This window comes from Clavelina lepadiformis, chromosome 2, assembly GCF_947623445.1.
Source record: "Clavelina lepadiformis chromosome 2, kaClaLepa1.1, whole genome shotgun sequence".
NCBI lineage: Eukaryota > Metazoa > Chordata > Ascidiacea > Aplousobranchia > Clavelinidae > Clavelina > Clavelina lepadiformis.
The window spans coordinates 2,233,892-2,251,726 of record NC_135241.1 but is presented as its reverse complement, the minus strand read 5'-3'; the positions used below and the strand labels follow the sequence as shown (position 1 = coordinate 2,251,726).

Genomic DNA, 17,835 nt, shown 5'->3' with positions numbered 1-17,835 from the left:
CGTAAAGTAAAGCAGGAATGCAGTACACTGTGGAAGGCACCTGGACCGGACGGACATCTTTCCACGCCATTCACCACCCAGGAGCTCTCCAGTGCTATCAAGCAGCTGAAGAATGGGAAAGCCCAAGGACCGGATAACATCCCCCCAGAGTTCCTCAAACAGTGTGGACCCAAATGTCAAACATGGCTCAACAACCTATTCTCATCCTGCCTCTGCCGCATGGCGATCCCGAAGATTTGGCGCAGGGCCAATGTTATTGCCTTGCTAAAGCCTAACAAACCCAAAGACAACCCCAAGAGTTACCGTCCCATCTCCCTACTTTGTGTCCCCTACAAAGTCATGGAGAGGCTCCTGCTGGCCCGCCTTGACCCTGTCGTTGACCCGCAGCTTCCACAACAACAGGCTGGATTCCGACGGGGAAGATCGACAGTCCAGCAGGTACTGAAGCTCACCGACAACATCGAGGACTGCTTCGAGCGAAAACAGAAAGCGGGTGTTGTTTTGGTGGACCTCACTGCTGCCTATGACACCGTGTGGCAGCAAGGCCTAACCCTCAAACTCCTTCGGATGATCCCTGACCGACACCTAGTGCGTTTCATTACTAACATCTTGTCCAACCGCAGTTTCACCCTCAAGACCAGTGATGGACAAAACAGCCGCCTGCGGCGGCTGAAAAATGGCGTACCCCAGGGCTCTACCTTGTCGCCAATGCTTTTCAACATCTACATCAGCGACTTGCCACAAACAACATCACACCAGTATGGCTACGCAGACGACCTGGCTCTTCTCTACGCCAACACAAACTGGAATAACGTGGAAGAGACCCTGACAAAGGACATGCAGAACATCGCAGACTTTCTTGAAAAATGGAGATTAAAGTTGAGCCTGGCAAAAACAACAACTACCGCGTTCCACCTCAACAACCGGGAGGCGAACCGCCAGTTAGCTATCCAACTGAACGGGACTGTACTGCCTAACAGCCAACAACCACGGTACCTTGGAGTGACACTGGACCGCCAGCTAACGTATAAACCACATAATACAGCCCTCCGAAGCAAGATATCGGCAAGAAACAACCTTTTAAGATGTCTGGTTGGATCCTCATGGGGTGCATGCACCTCCACCCTTCGTACAGCAGCGCTTGCGATTGTTCACAGTGCTGCGGAGTACGCTGCTCCAGTCTGGTGTAGAAGTGTACATGCAAAGAAACTGGACACCACCTTAAATGAGACCCTCAGGATCATTACTGGCTGCCTCCGTCCCACTCCTGTTGCGTTTATGCGCCGGTGCTGGCAGGCATCGCCCCTTCCAAACATCGAAGAGCACAAGCAACTCACAAGATTGCATGCCAAGCCATGGATAGCATCAACCATCCCTTACACGCAACCCTGGGCGGCCAAACCCACGGTGGCCGTCAGCGGCTGGTTTCTCGCCGCCCCTTTAGCAGACATGCTGCTGCACTTGTGGCCGCCGGCTTCAACATCAACACTGCATGGTGCGACGACTGGAAAGAAGTGTCCCGCCCCCCCCCCCCCCCAGTTTAATGTGGAGCCCTCCACCACTACCCCTGCTGGCGCTGACCTTCCCCGAAAGGCCTGGACAACCCTGAACCGCCTCAGAACTGGAGTAGGTCGTTTTGGCGAATGCATGCACCGCTGGGGCCTTAAAACATCATCATCATGCATATGCGGTGCAGAATCACAAACAGCAGAACATATCCTCTTCGAATGCCGTGTCCTGCACCCACCCATAGGCCAAGACGACCTAAAGACCCCTGACGAGGAAGGGAAGAGATGGCTGCAATTGGTAGCCGAATATGCTTGAGCCGACCTCATACGAAAGAAGAAGATGTTCGATCTTTGCTGAGAGCTTCAGCAAAATCATCTTCATGACCTTTGATCAAACAATCTTTTCCATCTTTTTTAAATTTGGCAGTATATTCTGAAGCAATCCCGTGGAAATGTCTAGTTAAAGTTTTTTCTAATAAAAAATTAAAAAGAAGAATTTAGGTTTATGAAATAGAAAAAATAACATAAAAGTATCAATTAGTTTTAGTTTTCATTTTTCAAAATGATTTTACTTAGTTTATTTTTACCTTTATTCTCGTTTGAATCACCGTTGATGATGCGCATATACATCTCAATGCGGTCCGCACAGTCATCATACTTCAACATTCGAACAAGTTCTTTACCATCCAAGTGGTTCACTAACTTTTATCTGATACTAAAACAGCTTTTTTATTTGCTATTGTTTTTATTTAACTTATTTAAATAATTTTAAATTATTTTTTATTTTTACATTTTTCCACACTCAAAATGTGTTTGCAAAATTTTTTTTCAAAATTTAGTCAAACATTGCTTTTGAACTAAAAGCAAGTAATGTAATTTTGAGTGGATCGCGTTCTTTTGGCCTTTATCCTCACCTACAGCGTTTCACAAGAACTAGTTTTATAACTTGCGGTCATTTCTAATCAGAATTATCTAAATTTTATTTTCATAAATTCTTTTAAAGTTTACAAAATTATGCTATAGAGCAGGGGTTCCCAACCGGTGGTACGCGGGAGCTTTTCAGGTGGTACGCGAGCAGCTCTCCGTTGCATGCGATATACAGTATAGTAGTATAACAATTTAATTTTGAGTTGCTAAAATATGCGAACAACACTTTTATTTCTTTCCGTACTAAATTCTCTGCGCTCAGTAAGCTACTTTTATCGATCTTGCTCCCTGCTGTCATTGTTATTAATACAATGCTGCTGTGCGAATATTGGATCAAATTAGTTGTTTTGAAAATAGTGGTACGTGTTGACAATCCGTGGTGGCTAAGTGGTACGAGAACATAAAAAGGTTGGGAACCCCTGCTATAGAGCATAAGTTATTCGACTGAGAAATTATTAATATTATCAAGATAAACAAGAAGAAACTTTGTATGTAGGCCTACCGCTTTGAAAATTTGTGACCATAAAGTGTCACGTTTAATTAATTATAATTTTGCGTAGAAATTTTTATTCTTCTGATGTAATCTCAAAACATACTGATGTTAAAAACTTTATAAAATATCTAGTGGTTAATATCAAAATCATATATAAACTTACCGCTTGGTGGTTGTGCCATCATTAATAGTGATGGAAGATTTTTTCTTTGAAAACTTTGAACTTACCAGAGCGTTTAGCGCATCTGATCAGAGATTATTTACACCTTTAATCTTTCTGCTGTAAACATTTATAGTGGACGTTACACATAGTTAAATTCTCAACTGCTTCGTTTACGTCTAAGTCGTTTGCAACAGAAACATGGACATCTCATGAACCAATGGACCATTTTTCTCACTCGATTGACTTTTCCTGTCCTTGTATTTTTATCCGTTGCTAAACAAGACTGAAATCTTAGAACAAAACAAAAAGCATCCGAATCCACAACTTTCAACCAACGCTCAATGTCATTATCCGATCACACAGTCACGTTTTTATTCAATAAAAAATATAGTAGTCATATATCTCGCTAAAGTCATATCTTAAAGCCATATTTCTAACGATTTTAAATAAATTTTCCTCCCGCCGAGATCGCGTCGTCTATATATTGCGTTTTATAGAATTATTATAGTTCTGCTTTGCTTGTAGAGAAAGACTGTAGTTTTATATACATATTACTATAGAAACGTCTGCAACGTAACTAAAATATTATCCTTATTTCAGTTTCTGTGTTTTTGCTACGAATTTTTTGAATACTGTCATTCTTCTGCACAAATATACAACTCAGAACCTTGTATTTGCTTCATTGAGAATACTCATAATTTTTGTGCATTAGTTAAACTTTATCGAAAACATTATGGTGCTGCTTTGCCTGTGTTTATTATTTCACACGAAGATTCCTGGTATAAAATCTCCTTCTTTGTTTTAACGAGATCGGAGTTTACATCGTTTAGTACACTGTTATTGTTTACTGTTAACACTGGATTGATTTCATTACACAAAATTTGCATTTACAAGCAAAGGACGAAACATGTTCGTTTCTTTGTGCTTAATTGACAATAGCAGAAAACAAGCGTCAGTGAAGCCAATAACTATGTCTATAACACTTGAAAGTTTAGAACAAAAACAAAGGAAGAACATACAGAATAAGTCAATAAATGATCACAAATTTTATTTTGTTATAAAATGCAAAAACAATTTTTATCTGTCTTAAAAATTATCTTCAATAAATTGGGCAATCGTTTAAGTTGATAATAATTTATGCGAGTATTTTTTATTAACTTGCAAATTTTGCTGTCATTATTTTATCGTGGCTTCTATGTGAAAAATTTTAAAGTGTGATTTCTGTCGCACGCGGGTTTCTGAAGAAAGTCTTCCAATGCCTCGAATCCTTTCTGTTGTTTGTTTATTTATTTAGGCGACGTCAGCTTCCGCTTCCCACAAATCAAAACTATAGTTTATATCGCTAATTAAACCCAAACAACACATACCCGATAGCAGCTTTAGCGCCCACAACGTACTGTATATATTTTGTCTAAGACCGCTAGCTACATCTCAAGTGATTTTGTTTGTTCATATAAAATATGTTCCGCTAGGTAGAGCTACGCCCAAGGCAAAAATTACAAGTTGCAACAGGTCATAACATTGCTTTGAAGCTTTATTTTTGAAACACTATAATTGCTCGTGTAGTTCTCATTGTCGTGACATTGTTTTTCTAAATCAGTCAGGATTACATCATAGATTACGCAACACTTCACATAATTCTACTTTAGTTAAAACCAAGCTTATAATGTTTTGCTCGCTTTACGTTTCACTTAAAAAGACGTGTTATTATTGGCTTGCTATTCACAAGATGCTGTAGATTAAAAAGTTAGTTATCTATATACATAAATTAAGGGCTTGACGAATAGGAAGAACACGCCTCAGAGCAAAACTCAGTCAAATGTTTTTCCTCTTCCTTCTTTTTCTGGCAATTTCTGTTGTTCATTCAAAGTATTGAGGAACTGACTTCGACACAACAAGTGACAAATTACTGCGCTTTTGATCACAATACGCTTAGGTTCCATCCAGAGGCCAGAGCGTTTGTTTCAGCATTTGCCAAAGCTTGTAATTATGTAGTGGTGAATTTTGAGACCATGCAGCATTTAGCATTTTCTTGCTTTCATAAAAGTAATAACAGGTTGATAAGGCTGCTGTTTTGCCAGAGACAAGCACAAAAGAATATTCATTGAACTGAGTAGTAAATCATTTGTAGTAAACATTCGCAGACAACTACCTCCTGTCCAGGTTGATCCTGAGCACGAATCAGCAAATTGTTGTCCACTGTTAAATATTATGTTGAAAAAGCCAAGCAATAAGACAGAACAGATAATTTATTTCAATGCTTTAAAATGGTTATTTCGTTCAAAACGTCCTTGTTAAAAACACAAACTTCCCTAAAATTGATAAAAGGAAATTCAATCAATCAAACGAAGAATTAAAAATTCATTACTAAAAATCGGCTTCATCAATCAGGATATTACACAGCAACAACAACGTCGAGAACCTTCGAAAACAAAACAAATCTTATTTAAATCTTCAATCGTTATAAAGGTTATAAAGGCACTAATCACAGTACACTTTATCAGGCTTATTTTTAAGTTGGATCAATTTTGTTTCAAGGGTAAACAATTCCCTTGCTCATTTATTCATTCAAATTTGCTTTATTTTGCAGAAAGAGAATTGCAATCTGGTCTGCGTCAAACAATCAACTTGTGTTTCTTTGATACTTACGCCTGTAATTTCTTCCACCATACACTGCAGATGGAACACCTGATGCTGGGCTATCCATTGGTCGTCTTACACTTAATTCCGTCTTTTTGGACACTGGCCGATTTTCGTCTATATGCAAGAAATACATAGATTTTTATTACAAATGACTAATTGGCAAATTAAACAGAAGATCACATGTAGAAATGTAAATTGATTGATCAATAGTTTCTAACGATAAATGGTTGTGCTGGGTTCTTCCATATTTTTTCCAGTTATACTTTATCCAATAAATGCATATAGCCTACAGCAACAACTGTTACAAAGTAATAGGCTAACGTTTATTCCAATTTGCGAGTAAAAATATTTTATAATGCATTAGTATATTCTTTGCTCATAAACACTTTATAAAACGAGTCCTCATCATAATAACTGCTTGAGTATATGATGTTGTACGAGATTATCGAGCTTGCGTTTCCTCAAATATAACCGTATACTCTTTCCCAGAACCAAAAGTTTATTTAAGAATTTTTATTAAATGTTTTAGCTACAGCATTTCTGAAAACAACTACTGCACAAAAGGCTGAAAACTTTGACCATTTCAAAGACTTTACACAGAGGTTGTCCACAAAAAAAAACAAGCTGAGTTTTTTCTCTTTTTTAGCGAGGTCGCAGTGTGAAAGATTTATAACAGTGTTATTGGTTGATTTCATTCACAAAGCTTGTGTCTTGAAGCCAAAGGATGAAACATGTTTTAAGATTTTGTTTTTTTGTACGGGCGTAACTGACAATAGCGAAAACAAGCGTCAGCGAAGCGAATGAATATGTCTTACGATTGGAACTACGTCTCAAAACAGAAGAGCATTGCGTAGGAGAAAGAAGACTGTAAATTAATCACAAACCACTTTTGCTTATACGTCTTCGAATTCTACAGGCAATAAATTTGATCTCTACTGGAAAATTTCGATTGTAATTAATTGGTCAGCTGCGTAAATTGATAAAATATGTCCGGGAACATTTTACTAGCAAATTTCGCTATCATATGTTGTCTGTATCCGTCTAAGTCCGTGTAACGCTCCAGTTACGTTTTCTTGAAAATTTGATCTGCCTATGACATTAGAGTTTAAAAGTGACGCTTAGGTTGATTTTAGGGGAATTTCTTATGAACCTAACGTCATTCTTTTAAAAATGTATTTTATTTTTGTAGTTATCTCAGGCATGTACACCTTTGTAGCAAAATATGAAAAATGTCTGCATAATTTCATCATCATCAAGCATCGATTTCTTAGTTGAAAACAATTGTTCGTTTTTTTTCGCTTTTCTTTGCATTTCTCCAATGGAGCTGGAATATAGTTTCTCTACAGTCTACAGTATAGGCTACTGCAGTATAAAGTATAGCGATAGCCTATATATATATAAGCTTTCTCTACACTAGAGGCTATGTAATTGCCTATGGTACTACGAATTCTCAAATGTGCTTTCCATGATTTTCCAAACTATATGAAATAGTGCAGCAGAAGTACCAGCCTCATGTAATACATTTTCCTCGCCTTGTATTGAAACAATTGTCTGTTGGGAAACAGAGTGGCCTACTTTTATAAGTTTTTTTTGTAAACATCTTTGATAGACATTTGATTGAAGTTAGAACCGTTGCGATTTACCGTTGAAACCGTTTTTTTTTTCAAAATTTGTATCATTCAACTTTACAACGATTAGGCCTATAGTCTATCCACTAAAGGTTGCTAATCAAATTAAGCTAAGTGCTACATATTGTCGGATTACAATCATCTCCATAAGCCATATTGTTCAAAGTACTCCATTGCTTTGAATAACTTTCTTTTTGTCGTTACTGTTCTTTTGGTGGCTGAATACGTTTAATTAAACCAAACTAAAATAGCTTAATAGAATGAACGGAAATAACAGCAGAGTACTTGAATCTAATCAAACAATAGAAAAACGGCAACATTTGACCAAATACTCTTTATTAAGTTTGTGTCTATAACGTATCTATAACTTCCAAAGTACTAACGTTACGTATAAACTACGAACGTTATAGTTTTCACTTGACACTTCTCAATCCTAAATAATATTTTTTGTACAAGTTTGTGATTTTCTATTAATACTATCGTGTTTTGCTCTTTCAAAATTTAAAACATCAGGCTAGTATAAATTCTATTACGAGCATTAAAGTAATTTAAGATTAATATCAACAAGTAAAAGTCGATGATAAATACATAAAAAGACGCATAGCTTATAACTATATAGCTTATGTACATTAACTAGGCTTATATTTTTATCTTATACGTCGAAGTTTGAGATATGCTTGGAAGAGAGGTCTCTTGGCGGCTTGGTGTAGGAAACATGCCTGTTTCAATGCGTATATCTAGACAAACCTCACTGGAAAAACTTAATTTAAAAAACAATTTTATTGTATCGTGGGCGCTTACAATTGCCTTTTATTAAGTTTGCTAGAGTAGTAGATTTTGCTGAAAAATTCAAATTTGCAGAGAAAACGCTAACTTTAAGATTAACAGAAGAAAAGAGTCAAAGTTAATAGAAAAAATTCTGTTTTATTTCATGTTGTAGCCTATTATGCTGTATAGATTTAACATAGTTACCTGCCATACTTTTCGATCCCTACAGTTAATAGCAAATACTCAATACAATAGCTTACGATCTACAAGCACAGAGGGCTTATATTGACCAACTGAAATACGATTTTTACGAAGTGTATTTCCACCATAATCGGTACCTTTTTTAAATTCTGAAAGATTTTATTGGGTTTGTAGTCGACTGCTTAGCTTTTGAACATCACCTTTATCCATACAAAAGGGATCTGAAAACTGTGTTGAGTTGGTTGTTCTTTCTTCGAATTTGATGACGAGCCAATGTTAAATTGTCTGACACTTTCTTGCAGATATGCAATTGCACAAGTATGACATGTCTATTGACAGACTTATTAAATTGACATCACAATAATCACACAACGATTTCAAGTCCACATTGAAATTAATAACATTGCAAAACGTTACAAAAATTCGTCATCATTTGAGGTTCGGTTACCGAGCCACCTTTTGTGCAAGTTCCGATTGTTCCGATTCCGATTGCAAGTTCCGACATGCTTTTTATTTTTTTTAATTTATTTGTATCGTTTTGCCTGAATTTGAAAATGTTTACCAGGATTAATAAACAGTTAGTTTTCAATCGGTTCTCTTTGGCTATACATCGTATATTTATCATTAATACTGTGTGTTAATGTTTTGATACTGAAAAATTCGAAGTTTCCACATTACATCTCGTTTTATTACCACATCACAAAAAATTTTCGATAACCTCGGCCGATTCAGTAATGTTTTCCCAGACATCAACACTTACCAGCAAACAACAAAACCAACTTATTGTTATAACAGTAAACGTCATTGTTGGAGGTAGACCTATACGATAAAACGAACTTTGGCTGGGTTTTGAGACTGTGTTAGTTGTAGTTAACATTTTGCACGCTTCCACCCCATTCGTCTATTTTCCACCCATTAAAATGGTCCTTAGTACGGGAATTTTTTTCCATTCCAATGGTTGAAAGTATGCCTTTCTTAACCTAGAGTAAGATATATGCCTTTGGAATGGGGAGAATTTTACTTCGGCACAAGTATGGTTTGTCAACCCCATTCGTCTATTTTTCCGCCCATTAAAATGGACCTGCTTTCAGCAATGGGGTTTCCCACAAACCATATTTCTGCCGAAGTAAACACCTCCCCATTCCAAATGCATATATCTTACTCTAGGGTAAGAAAGGCATGCTTCATGCCATTCGAATGGGAAAATATTACCGCATTTTCACCCATTTTAATGGGCGGAAAGCAGACGAATCGGGTGCCGCTTCCAGTTTTCGTCGCTTTTTGGTTTTTTTATTATTTTGAATGTATTATTCTTGTTTTAGCACGCTAGAACAAGGTTAGCAACATACTTGTTTCGTTCATTGCCGACAATGGCGAAAATTAGACAATATAATATAACACAAAAAAGAAACATTCAGTCGTAACAAAACACAGGTGAGCCATCTACTGTAAGATCTCTATGATAAAGCATGTCACTTGTCACAACAAACCAAAACATAAATGACATAATTAATATTCATGGAGCTGATAATTATGCTTGTTCCGTAAGTTTTATGCAGGTGCAGATCTATATACTCTGATAGTCTGCCGATGTTCAGTGACGATATGTACACGTATGACGTATGACAGCTGCACTCGGGGTTATATACCCTGCAAATAGCTGGTGACCTGTTGAACATGTCATCGATCATTGATGATCAATGTTTCCCCGTGTGAGGGTGTGTGTTTCGAGTTAGGAAAAAGTAGGCGTGTTGCGTGATTTTACGTATTTAATTTTTAATTTAATTAATATTTTTTAATTTTTCTGACACAAGTGATCAACATAAGTAGGTGATAAATATGACGCAGGCCAGGATAGGTGTCCTTTTCTTCAAAAGACTGTGGAAACTTTTTGGAATTTTGTTCGGAAATTTTACTTCAAGATCAGCTCTGATTTTTTACTCCCTGACCATCCTTTCTCTGCTAAGTATGTTCACTAATATTGTATATATAAGTATATGTTTATATAAAATAATGTACTAATTTGTAGTTCTAATTCTAAGCATTAGGTGACTTTATAATAGTCTTTCTCTGTGTATATGTACATAATGTAGGATACTATAGTCTACATATTTTTTGCTAATATTTTTTTTTCAGTGCAATTCGTTATCTATGCTGCTGGTCTTATTCCATCAAAATACTTTGAAGTTCTCGGTTCAAAAGATTACCCAGGGTTTCAACAGCTAGCTATTTATTCCATTCTTGTCATCGTCTTGAATGCAGTCGTACGTATATTTAAGTCATAAATATAAGACTTATGTAATATATTGCTTTGGTGAAAATGCCATGTAGGATTGTAGGTGGCTTAGTTTAAAATGTGTTTTTGATTTTCCTACATCATTTGACATTAATAAGTTATGGGTTATATTGCGGTATATATTTGTAGTTTTCCTTCCAGTATATTTGCCTTGCTAATCTTTAAACTAAAGACTTCACACAATTTTCTTTGGAAAAACATTCTTTTACAGCCTGGATGTAAATTTTGCAGATGAAAAGTTCATTAAACTATGTGTCTCGAGTTCTTTATCTCACCTGGAGGAAGATGCTTTGTTCCCATCTTCATGATCAATATTTCAGCAGCATAAATTATTACAAACTCAATGTTGTTAATGACAACCTTGACAATATGTAAGTAGGTCTGCTAATATCTTAAACGAACTGATGATGGTACGCAATCTCTGCTTGGCAACTTGCATGTGCCTTTATTGTATCGGTCGGTTTTTTGTTTCAAATAAAAAGTTTTTTTTTCAAATATATGTATGTATATATTTTAAATATTTTAATTGTGAAATCTGGTACAATGTTGTAAAATGAAATTTTATTATATTTTTGCAGTGACCAACGTATAACTCGAGACGTTGATCAATTTACAAAAGAATGGAGTCTTCTGACGAGCAGATTGGTCGTCATTCCTTTCACAATTGGATATTATTCATATCAGTGTTTTGCAAGCACCACCTGGCTTGGGCCAGTTACAATTTATGTCTATTTTGTGGTTGGAACAATAATTAACAGACTTATCATGGCACCAATTGTTCGTTTAAATGTCGAGCAGGAAGTTTGTGAAGGCGATTTCAGGTTAATAATTTATTTAATTTCTTTGTCGTTGTATATCCCAGACGTATGCTACTTGTTCTGTATAAAAACCATTTTCGGCATTATAAAACTCCCAGGTTATATTGTGCCAATGGTTCTCCACTGTTCAAGCCACAGACTATTGGCTTAAATGTCATTCAAAATTACCTGCAGACAATTTGAGTGAACAGTTTGTTAGTCTTTGTAACCTCACTGTAGTTTTCAACTGGCTTTATTTTAACATAGATTTCAACATTTGAAAGTTCGTGTTAATTCCGAGTCAATTGCGTTTTATCAAGCTGGAAAAACAGAACATGTGAAGAGTGAGAAACGCTTAAATCTTCTTCTGAAGACTTTAATGTCTTTATACAACTGGTCATTTTGGTTGAATTCGTCAGTCAATATTTTTGACTATGTCGGTGGCATCCTGAGCTATCTCGTCATTGCTGTGCCCATATTTGGTGGGGAATATGATCACCTGGCTCCTGAGGAAATAAGTTCTTTGATTAGTAGGGTATGTTGCTTAATTTGTCTGGTTAATTTTGTTGATATGTATTTTCACTCTTGTTGTACTGGTGCAACCATTGGTATGACAATTCTATTTCCTTAAGATATGTTATAGCACTATTGTTATTGCTTAATTATATAGACAGTGTGTTTCGGATTTGCTGTATTGAATGATAAATAACATTTGCGATGAATGTTTTTGGCATTGTGTTCCAGAACTCGTTCGTATGCATTTATCTGATACATTCCTTTTCTCAATTGATTGACATGTCAAGCACAATTGGTGATATTGCTGCACACACCCACAGGTTTTTATCAACGTTTACTTTAAGCATGTGTTTTGAGCATGAACTGAAACCTCAGCTGGCTTTAGTACGATTTGGTGTTTGCTGAATTTTAAAAAACAAACATTAAGCTTATCTTAGGCTTCTTCTGTCGCTTAATATGCAACTTTGCTTGCTCATTGTCTTGTGACAATTGCTGACAAGGAGAGAATCACGCTGTGTTGTGCTGAAGATGTGGCCCACCAGTTTAGGATCTCTGTTTTATGACTATGTTTGAATAATTTGATCATTTTTATACAAAAACTTTTGCACATCTGCATGATTAGCATGTTAAATGTGTGGAAATCTTTTCTTTGCATTCTTTCTTTTGACATTAATAGATGCTTGATTGATAAACTAATTTTCATGACCTAGTGCCCATGTAAGTTGAAAGATTTTTTAAGTTGTGTAAGATTAACCATGCACTGTGTGTTAAGTTGTGTACACAATATGTAACTGCACTGACATCTCAACAAAGTGCTGCTTATACCACCCTAGGTTGTGCACATAACTACTAAAAAGTGCCCATGGCATGCCAGCAATGAGCATAGCTTAAAAGAACAGAACAAATGATTGTTAAATTATAATTGTTTTGCTTCATGAAACAATTTCTGACTTTTCCCCTACCAGACCTCACATACAGTTACTTGTGTCTGTTTGCAGATTAGGACAACTACTGGAAGGGTTTGATGTAAACACAGATGAAAGAAAGGAAGAATTTTCTGACGATGGGCACAAAAATGAGTCGTACAGCAACGTTCACCAAATGTTATTTGATGAACCAAACACTTCAAAAAGCAGCGCTGTGCTGGACAAGAAAGATTTAGACACCATTGATGGGTTGGTTTATATTATGCAAATGACTTAATGGCACTGGAAATCAAAACAATTTAATTAATGATATGATTTACTTACCGGTATATTGTAGATTACTTTGACTACAAATTTAAGTGTCTACTATTCCGAACCTGTCTATTTACTAACAGTTTTTGCAATTGCTTTTCGTCCTCAGTTCATCTGAAGCAGAATTTGATAATGGAAGCCACACTTATTTCCATTTAAGCAATGTAAGCAATTTACAGAATTACTTCCTAAAGTTTTTTTTACAGTTTTTGTGAAACAGGCAAAACTACACAGAAACTCCCTTTGTATGTTGCACATTTGTTGGGATGATTTAAAAATCTTTTTTATGATTTTTGACACAATAAGTTCCTGCTTTAACTTACCTGCATGTGAAAATGAATACTGGTAATAATGATGAATATTACAACTAACTATTAACGTCCGCTTAGACTCAAAATTCAAGAAACTTCAGCGGAATTATAGCAAGGAGGGCCTCAACAGATTTTTACTGATTTTTCCTTTTTGAAATATAATTCTTTGTCGTATTTTGTTTTATCAGCGACATGTTTGTGCTTTAATCAATTAACACTCAGTTAACCTTGAAAGTGCTTCGTTATTTATTGCTTTCTATTTCAGGTGACATTTTCAGCTCCTAAGCAAGCAATGAATTTGGTAGAACATCTCACGCTGACATTAAAAGCCGGTAAGAATGTCCTGATAACCGGTGCAACAGGCAGTGGGAAAACTTCATTGTTGAGAGTGTTGGCCGGAATATGGCCATCTCACCCCGGTTCCGTAAAGAAATTCTGTGACTTTGGCCCCAAAGGAGTAATGTACCTGCCGCAGAAACCCATGCTCACAGATGGAACACTGCAGGATCAGGTTAGTTGTGTTGCAAGATTTGATAACTTTGAGTTTTATTTTGTGAAAGAACAGGGTGTCAGCTTGTTCTTCTACATCAAAGTATTGCGTAAAAGGGATTGTTTTTTTGTCATTTCTTTTATTAAATTTCCAGTCTGCAATTGCTTAATTACCGCATGTTTACCTATTTGATAGATAATTTACCCAAGATTAGACCCTTACCCTGAATATAGCAGTGATAACGATAGAGATAGGATGATGGGGATCGTTGAAGAAGTTGGATTGACAACTCTGCTTGAAAACAATGGAGGCTTTGAAGGAAAGTAAGCTATAACATACTCTTATCAGACATCATAAGTGTATATCGCCTACTATAGTTGAGGCACCTAGATAAATAATATAAAATTAGTATTAATACAGAATTTGTGTGGAATTTTATCCTGTTTCATCCACCCTTTTTTCGATAATGAATTCTCGAATGACATTATTCTGACTAGATCAGAACTTAAACCTTATACTGTAGAACAGGGGCGTTCAAATGGCAGATCTCGATCCAGATCCGGATCTTTTCAACTTTTTGTGTTTGCTGCAGCACACTTCACTTTTGACTTTTACAAAGTTATTAATATGTTGTAGGCCCGACAATGTAGGGTACATTTACATAAATAAAGCACCATAAAAATTAAAACATGTCCAATATGTCTACTATTCGTATTTAGTGGATCATCATGTTGTCAGGTTTGGCTGTGGTGGATCATGGCAGAAATCATTTGAACACCCCTGCTGTACAACCTCTTTTTGTACCATCAATAACGATAAATATATGCTGCTGCCTGTGCTTTTTGTGCTACGGTTGCTGTCATAAAGACTGGTAAATATTGTTAGACTTTGGCTTAAATTTTTTTCCTTTGAACAGTTTTGAATTAAACTGGGCTGACAAACTGTCACCGGGTGAAGCACAGCGCTTGATGTTTGCGAGGCTGTTCTACCATTACCCGGATTTAGCAGGTCAGTGTGGTTTGCTCATAGATTTTATTTTTGTCGGTAATTTCCTTAAATTATAGCATTTTTCTATTCATTTCTCCTGCTTTAGTAATGGATGAACCCACGAGTGCCCTAAGCAAGTTTACAGAGAAGAAAATGTTTGAGTTGTGCATCGAACGCAAGATAACTTATGTCACTGTCGCACACAGTCCTAATCTGAAAGAGGTGCGCTTTCTTTTCGCTTATAAAATTATAATAGACTATAGTTTTTGCTTATTTTGATATTTTTGTTGGCATGGCATGTCATGTCATATACCTTGCTGTGATTGGACAAGCACTACTGATTGTTAGATAATGATATAATAGATCCTATGTTTTCATGCTACTTTTCAAACGATTACAAATTTTTTAGCATCACGATGTGGAGTTACACTTGAGTGGTCAAGGCCAATGGAGCGTGACTGCTATTCAATCCACTCGGTTTTAGTGCTAGCGTTTTTTAAGTTATTTTAATCTTCTTTGCCAAGTGTCAGAACTAAGTGTTAACAGTTTTAATTTTGTTTGATTATTATTATGTTTATGTGCTTCTATTGCAATCGTGACTGAAATATGCCTACTGATTGAGCTGCTTTTTATGTGCTTCTTTGCATTTCAGCTTATGCAATGTCTATCACTTTTTTTACAACTTTTCAATTTAAGAGAAATTTTTCCTAAATTGTGTTAAAGCTTCCATTGCTACCTAGTAGACTACCATTGCTGTCTGTACTGGCATTACATGCATAGTTTTATATTTACAACGATAATGCAAATAGACACCGTGAAACAATTATTAAAATTAATAAGACATTGTCTTCCTGTGCCAACTGTACTTACACTACATTGTATCGAATATATTGCCAGTGCATTGATTAAATTGTCTAGGTCCGTACTGGTGTTGTGTTTCTTCACATCTGCAGTTGCATTAAAGATGGCGAAGCTAAAATACAATGTTAATTGGCATCATCTGATATCAGTGGAAACTTTCCTTGATACGGAATCCCGAAAAAAGCGCACGATATGTTTGCTTGCTTCTTTTGCCAAGCGCAGACATTCTCTGTATTCATCGGAGGTCATAGGTCCACATGCGTATGCTGATATGGAGTCGTATTGAGCACTGTCGAAGACAAATGTGGCGATAGCTACTGATTCTTCTTCATCTTTGGTTGAAGGGCTAATGACAAACTTTTTGGAGTCATCCTTCATTTCGTTGTCTTCCTTTTCTTTTTTCTGAAGAGCAACCGTAACCGCTACTGGCATGCAACGCATTGAAATACCTGCGTCCTGAGCGATCGAAAAAAAAAGTGAAAAGTAATATTACGATAAAACAGCTAACTGTTTCAATGATCAAAGATAGAAAATAAAGCACACAGTCACTTACCTGTAGAGCCATGCTAACGGCATTAATGGCACAAGAGAGCAGCTAAAATTGAGAAACGTTAAGGAAAATCATAAAATTATGCTTGGTTGCCAGACTGCAGATTATGGCAGTTTTCGCCGAGATTTTGTGGGTGAAAATGCAAAATTTTGGTGTGCGCCAAAACTCGTGGCCTTAGCATTTTGGTGTTTGTGGTAGGACAGATTCGGCCTTTTATAATAGATAACAGAGAAAAAAAACGGAAGGTTTTTCGAGAAATCGCTATACTACTTCGGCCATACTCTGCAGTCTGGCTTGGTTGACAAATCATACTTGTGCTGATGTTTCTCAACAAAGGTGAAAAAGCAAAATTTTTAACATATTAGAAACTAGAAACATAAACTCAAAAGGATACAGATCCTTGATCCTGCATGACTTGCACGATGACAGAAAAGGCAGTTCTCGGATGAAAACTCCTCAGGATAACAGACTCACAGATTTTACAAACAAATTTCTCCATGTATTTTTCTGCAACCCCTGGGATTCCAATCTTTGGGCGAAAGTTGACCTCAACAACAGCTTGCTTCACGTCTTGTTTGCTTTCCTTGCAATCAGCAGGGCCATATACCCCAACAAGTACATTTGTTTCTCCTGCACAAAAAAAAATAAACATAACGAATGAAGTTTTGGATCTCACTGAGATCCTGAAAGGCTGAAACGAAGAAAATAGATTGTTGGGAAACACTGTTTTCAATTTCAGACTTTTAGTATGTCCTGAAAGCTTTTAAGCTGCAAAAGGCAGATGCCCTATGCAGAAGCAATCAGCACTTCAATCTGTTCATTGAGGCTGTAAAAATATATGGACGATATTTAGCTCCAGTAGTAGGTTACCTGCGGTATACATGGCAGAACCGTCTGTGTTCTTCAAGACTTTTTGTTCGCATTGCAGATTGCCAAGCGGCAAAGAACTATTCAGATCCATCACGCAATTATGGCTGCTTATTTTTGTAAAACTTATTCAGCACAGTAGCAATAGCAATACCGAGCTTGCTACAAATCTTTTTCTAATCACGCTTATTCTGGTCGTTTACTCATTTGACTGCCATTTTGTTAATTCAGGAGTAAGTTGATTGGTTGGTGCAAAATGCAAACTTAGGCCTACCACAAAATCAAACAATTACGTTACAATCACTCTTAGTTAATATGACAATCTAAATTGTGTATGCTACTTATAAAAATTAACTTATGAAGAAATTTTTATAATATTTGTCATGTTAATTTGTTTTAGTTAATATTTGCGATATTTTATGACTTGTGGCCACGGTAGGTTTGCAGTCTGCACTACTACCAAGTACCAAGAACAAAATAGTTCTGAAATTGGGGAATTACCCATTGGTATATCCTATTCTGCATGTTGACATCCTATATATTGGCTCAGCGTGGTCCAACTTCTTTTCATCGCGGGCCAAAATCAGAAAT

General features: G+C 36.4%; 2 protein-coding genes and 2 long non-coding RNA genes across 5 annotated transcripts; 1 reads left to right on the top strand and 3 right to left on the bottom strand.

Annotated features, from left to right (window-relative positions):
* Positions 1–1,562: 1,562 nt before the first annotated feature.
* LOC143447374 (uncharacterized) lies at positions 1,563–3,712 on the bottom strand. Its single transcript, XR_013114086.1, has 3 exons — positions 3,092–3,712; positions 2,096–2,223; positions 1,563–1,980 (listed from the first exon to the last, which is right to left on the bottom strand). It is a non-coding gene; the product is annotated as an uncharacterized LOC143447374 (long non-coding RNA).
* A 1,610-nt stretch (positions 3,713–5,322) lies between these two features.
* On the bottom strand, positions 5,323–7,266 carry LOC143446153 (uncharacterized). Of its 2 annotated transcripts, none has more exons than XR_013113896.1 (3): positions 6,943–7,266; positions 5,741–5,848; positions 5,323–5,513 (listed from the first exon to the last, which is right to left on the bottom strand). It is a non-coding gene; the product is annotated as an uncharacterized LOC143446153 (long non-coding RNA). The 2 variants fall into 2 exon arrangements; XR_013113897.1 differs by lacking the exon at positions 6,943–7,266 and adding an exon at positions 5,953–6,915.
* A 2,864-nt stretch (positions 7,267–10,130) lies between these two features.
* On the top strand, positions 10,131–15,970 carry LOC143446485 (lysosomal cobalamin transporter ABCD4-like). The gene is made up of 13 exons (XM_076946130.1): positions 10,131–10,297; positions 10,468–10,595; positions 10,859–10,998; positions 11,206–11,448; positions 11,692–11,959; positions 12,169–12,260; positions 12,939–13,115; positions 13,288–13,342; positions 13,755–14,000; positions 14,175–14,302; positions 14,896–14,987; positions 15,073–15,188; positions 15,376–15,970. Exons 1-13 carry the CDS (start codon positions 10,171–10,173, stop codon positions 15,448–15,450), a joined length of 1,887 nt encoding a protein of 628 aa, XP_076802245.1. The 5' UTR covers positions 10,131–10,170; the 3' UTR covers positions 15,451–15,970.
* On the bottom strand, positions 15,727–17,481 carry LOC143446486 (exosome complex component RRP46-like). Its single transcript, XM_076946131.1, has 4 exons — positions 17,248–17,481; positions 16,772–17,007; positions 16,381–16,422; positions 15,727–16,283 (listed from the first exon to the last, which is right to left on the bottom strand). The coding sequence occupies exons 1-4, from the start codon at positions 17,336–17,338 to the stop codon at positions 15,963–15,965; spliced, it is 690 nt and encodes a 229-aa protein (XP_076802246.1). The 5' UTR covers positions 17,339–17,481; the 3' UTR covers positions 15,727–15,962.
* Positions 17,482–17,835: the final 354 nt, after the last annotated feature.

Excerpts from the sequence above, each read along its gene's own strand:
- LOC143446486 (XM_076946131.1), bottom strand. The coding sequence starts at position 17,338 with ATGGATCTGAATAGTTCTTTGCCGCTTGGCAATCTGCAATGCGAACAA. Across the intron at positions 17,008-17,247 it reads TTCTGCCATGTATACCGCAG|GAGAAACAAATGTACTTGTT; the intron begins GTAACCTACTAC and ends TTTTTTGTGCAG. Across the intron at positions 16,284-16,380 it reads CCGTTAGCATGGCTCTACAG|GACGCAGGTATTTCAATGCG; the intron begins GTAAGTGACTGT and ends TCGATCGCTCAG.
- LOC143446485 (XM_076946130.1), top strand. The coding sequence starts at position 10,171 with ATGACGCAGGCCAGGATAGGTGTCCTTTTCTTCAAAAGACTGTGGAAA. Across the intron at positions 10,298-10,467 it reads GACCATCCTTTCTCTGCTAA|TGCAATTCGTTATCTATGCT; the intron begins GTATGTTCACTA and ends TTTTTTTTTCAG. Across the intron at positions 13,116-13,287 it reads GATTTAGACACCATTGATGG|TTCATCTGAAGCAGAATTTG; the intron begins GTTGGTTTATAT and ends TTTCGTCCTCAG.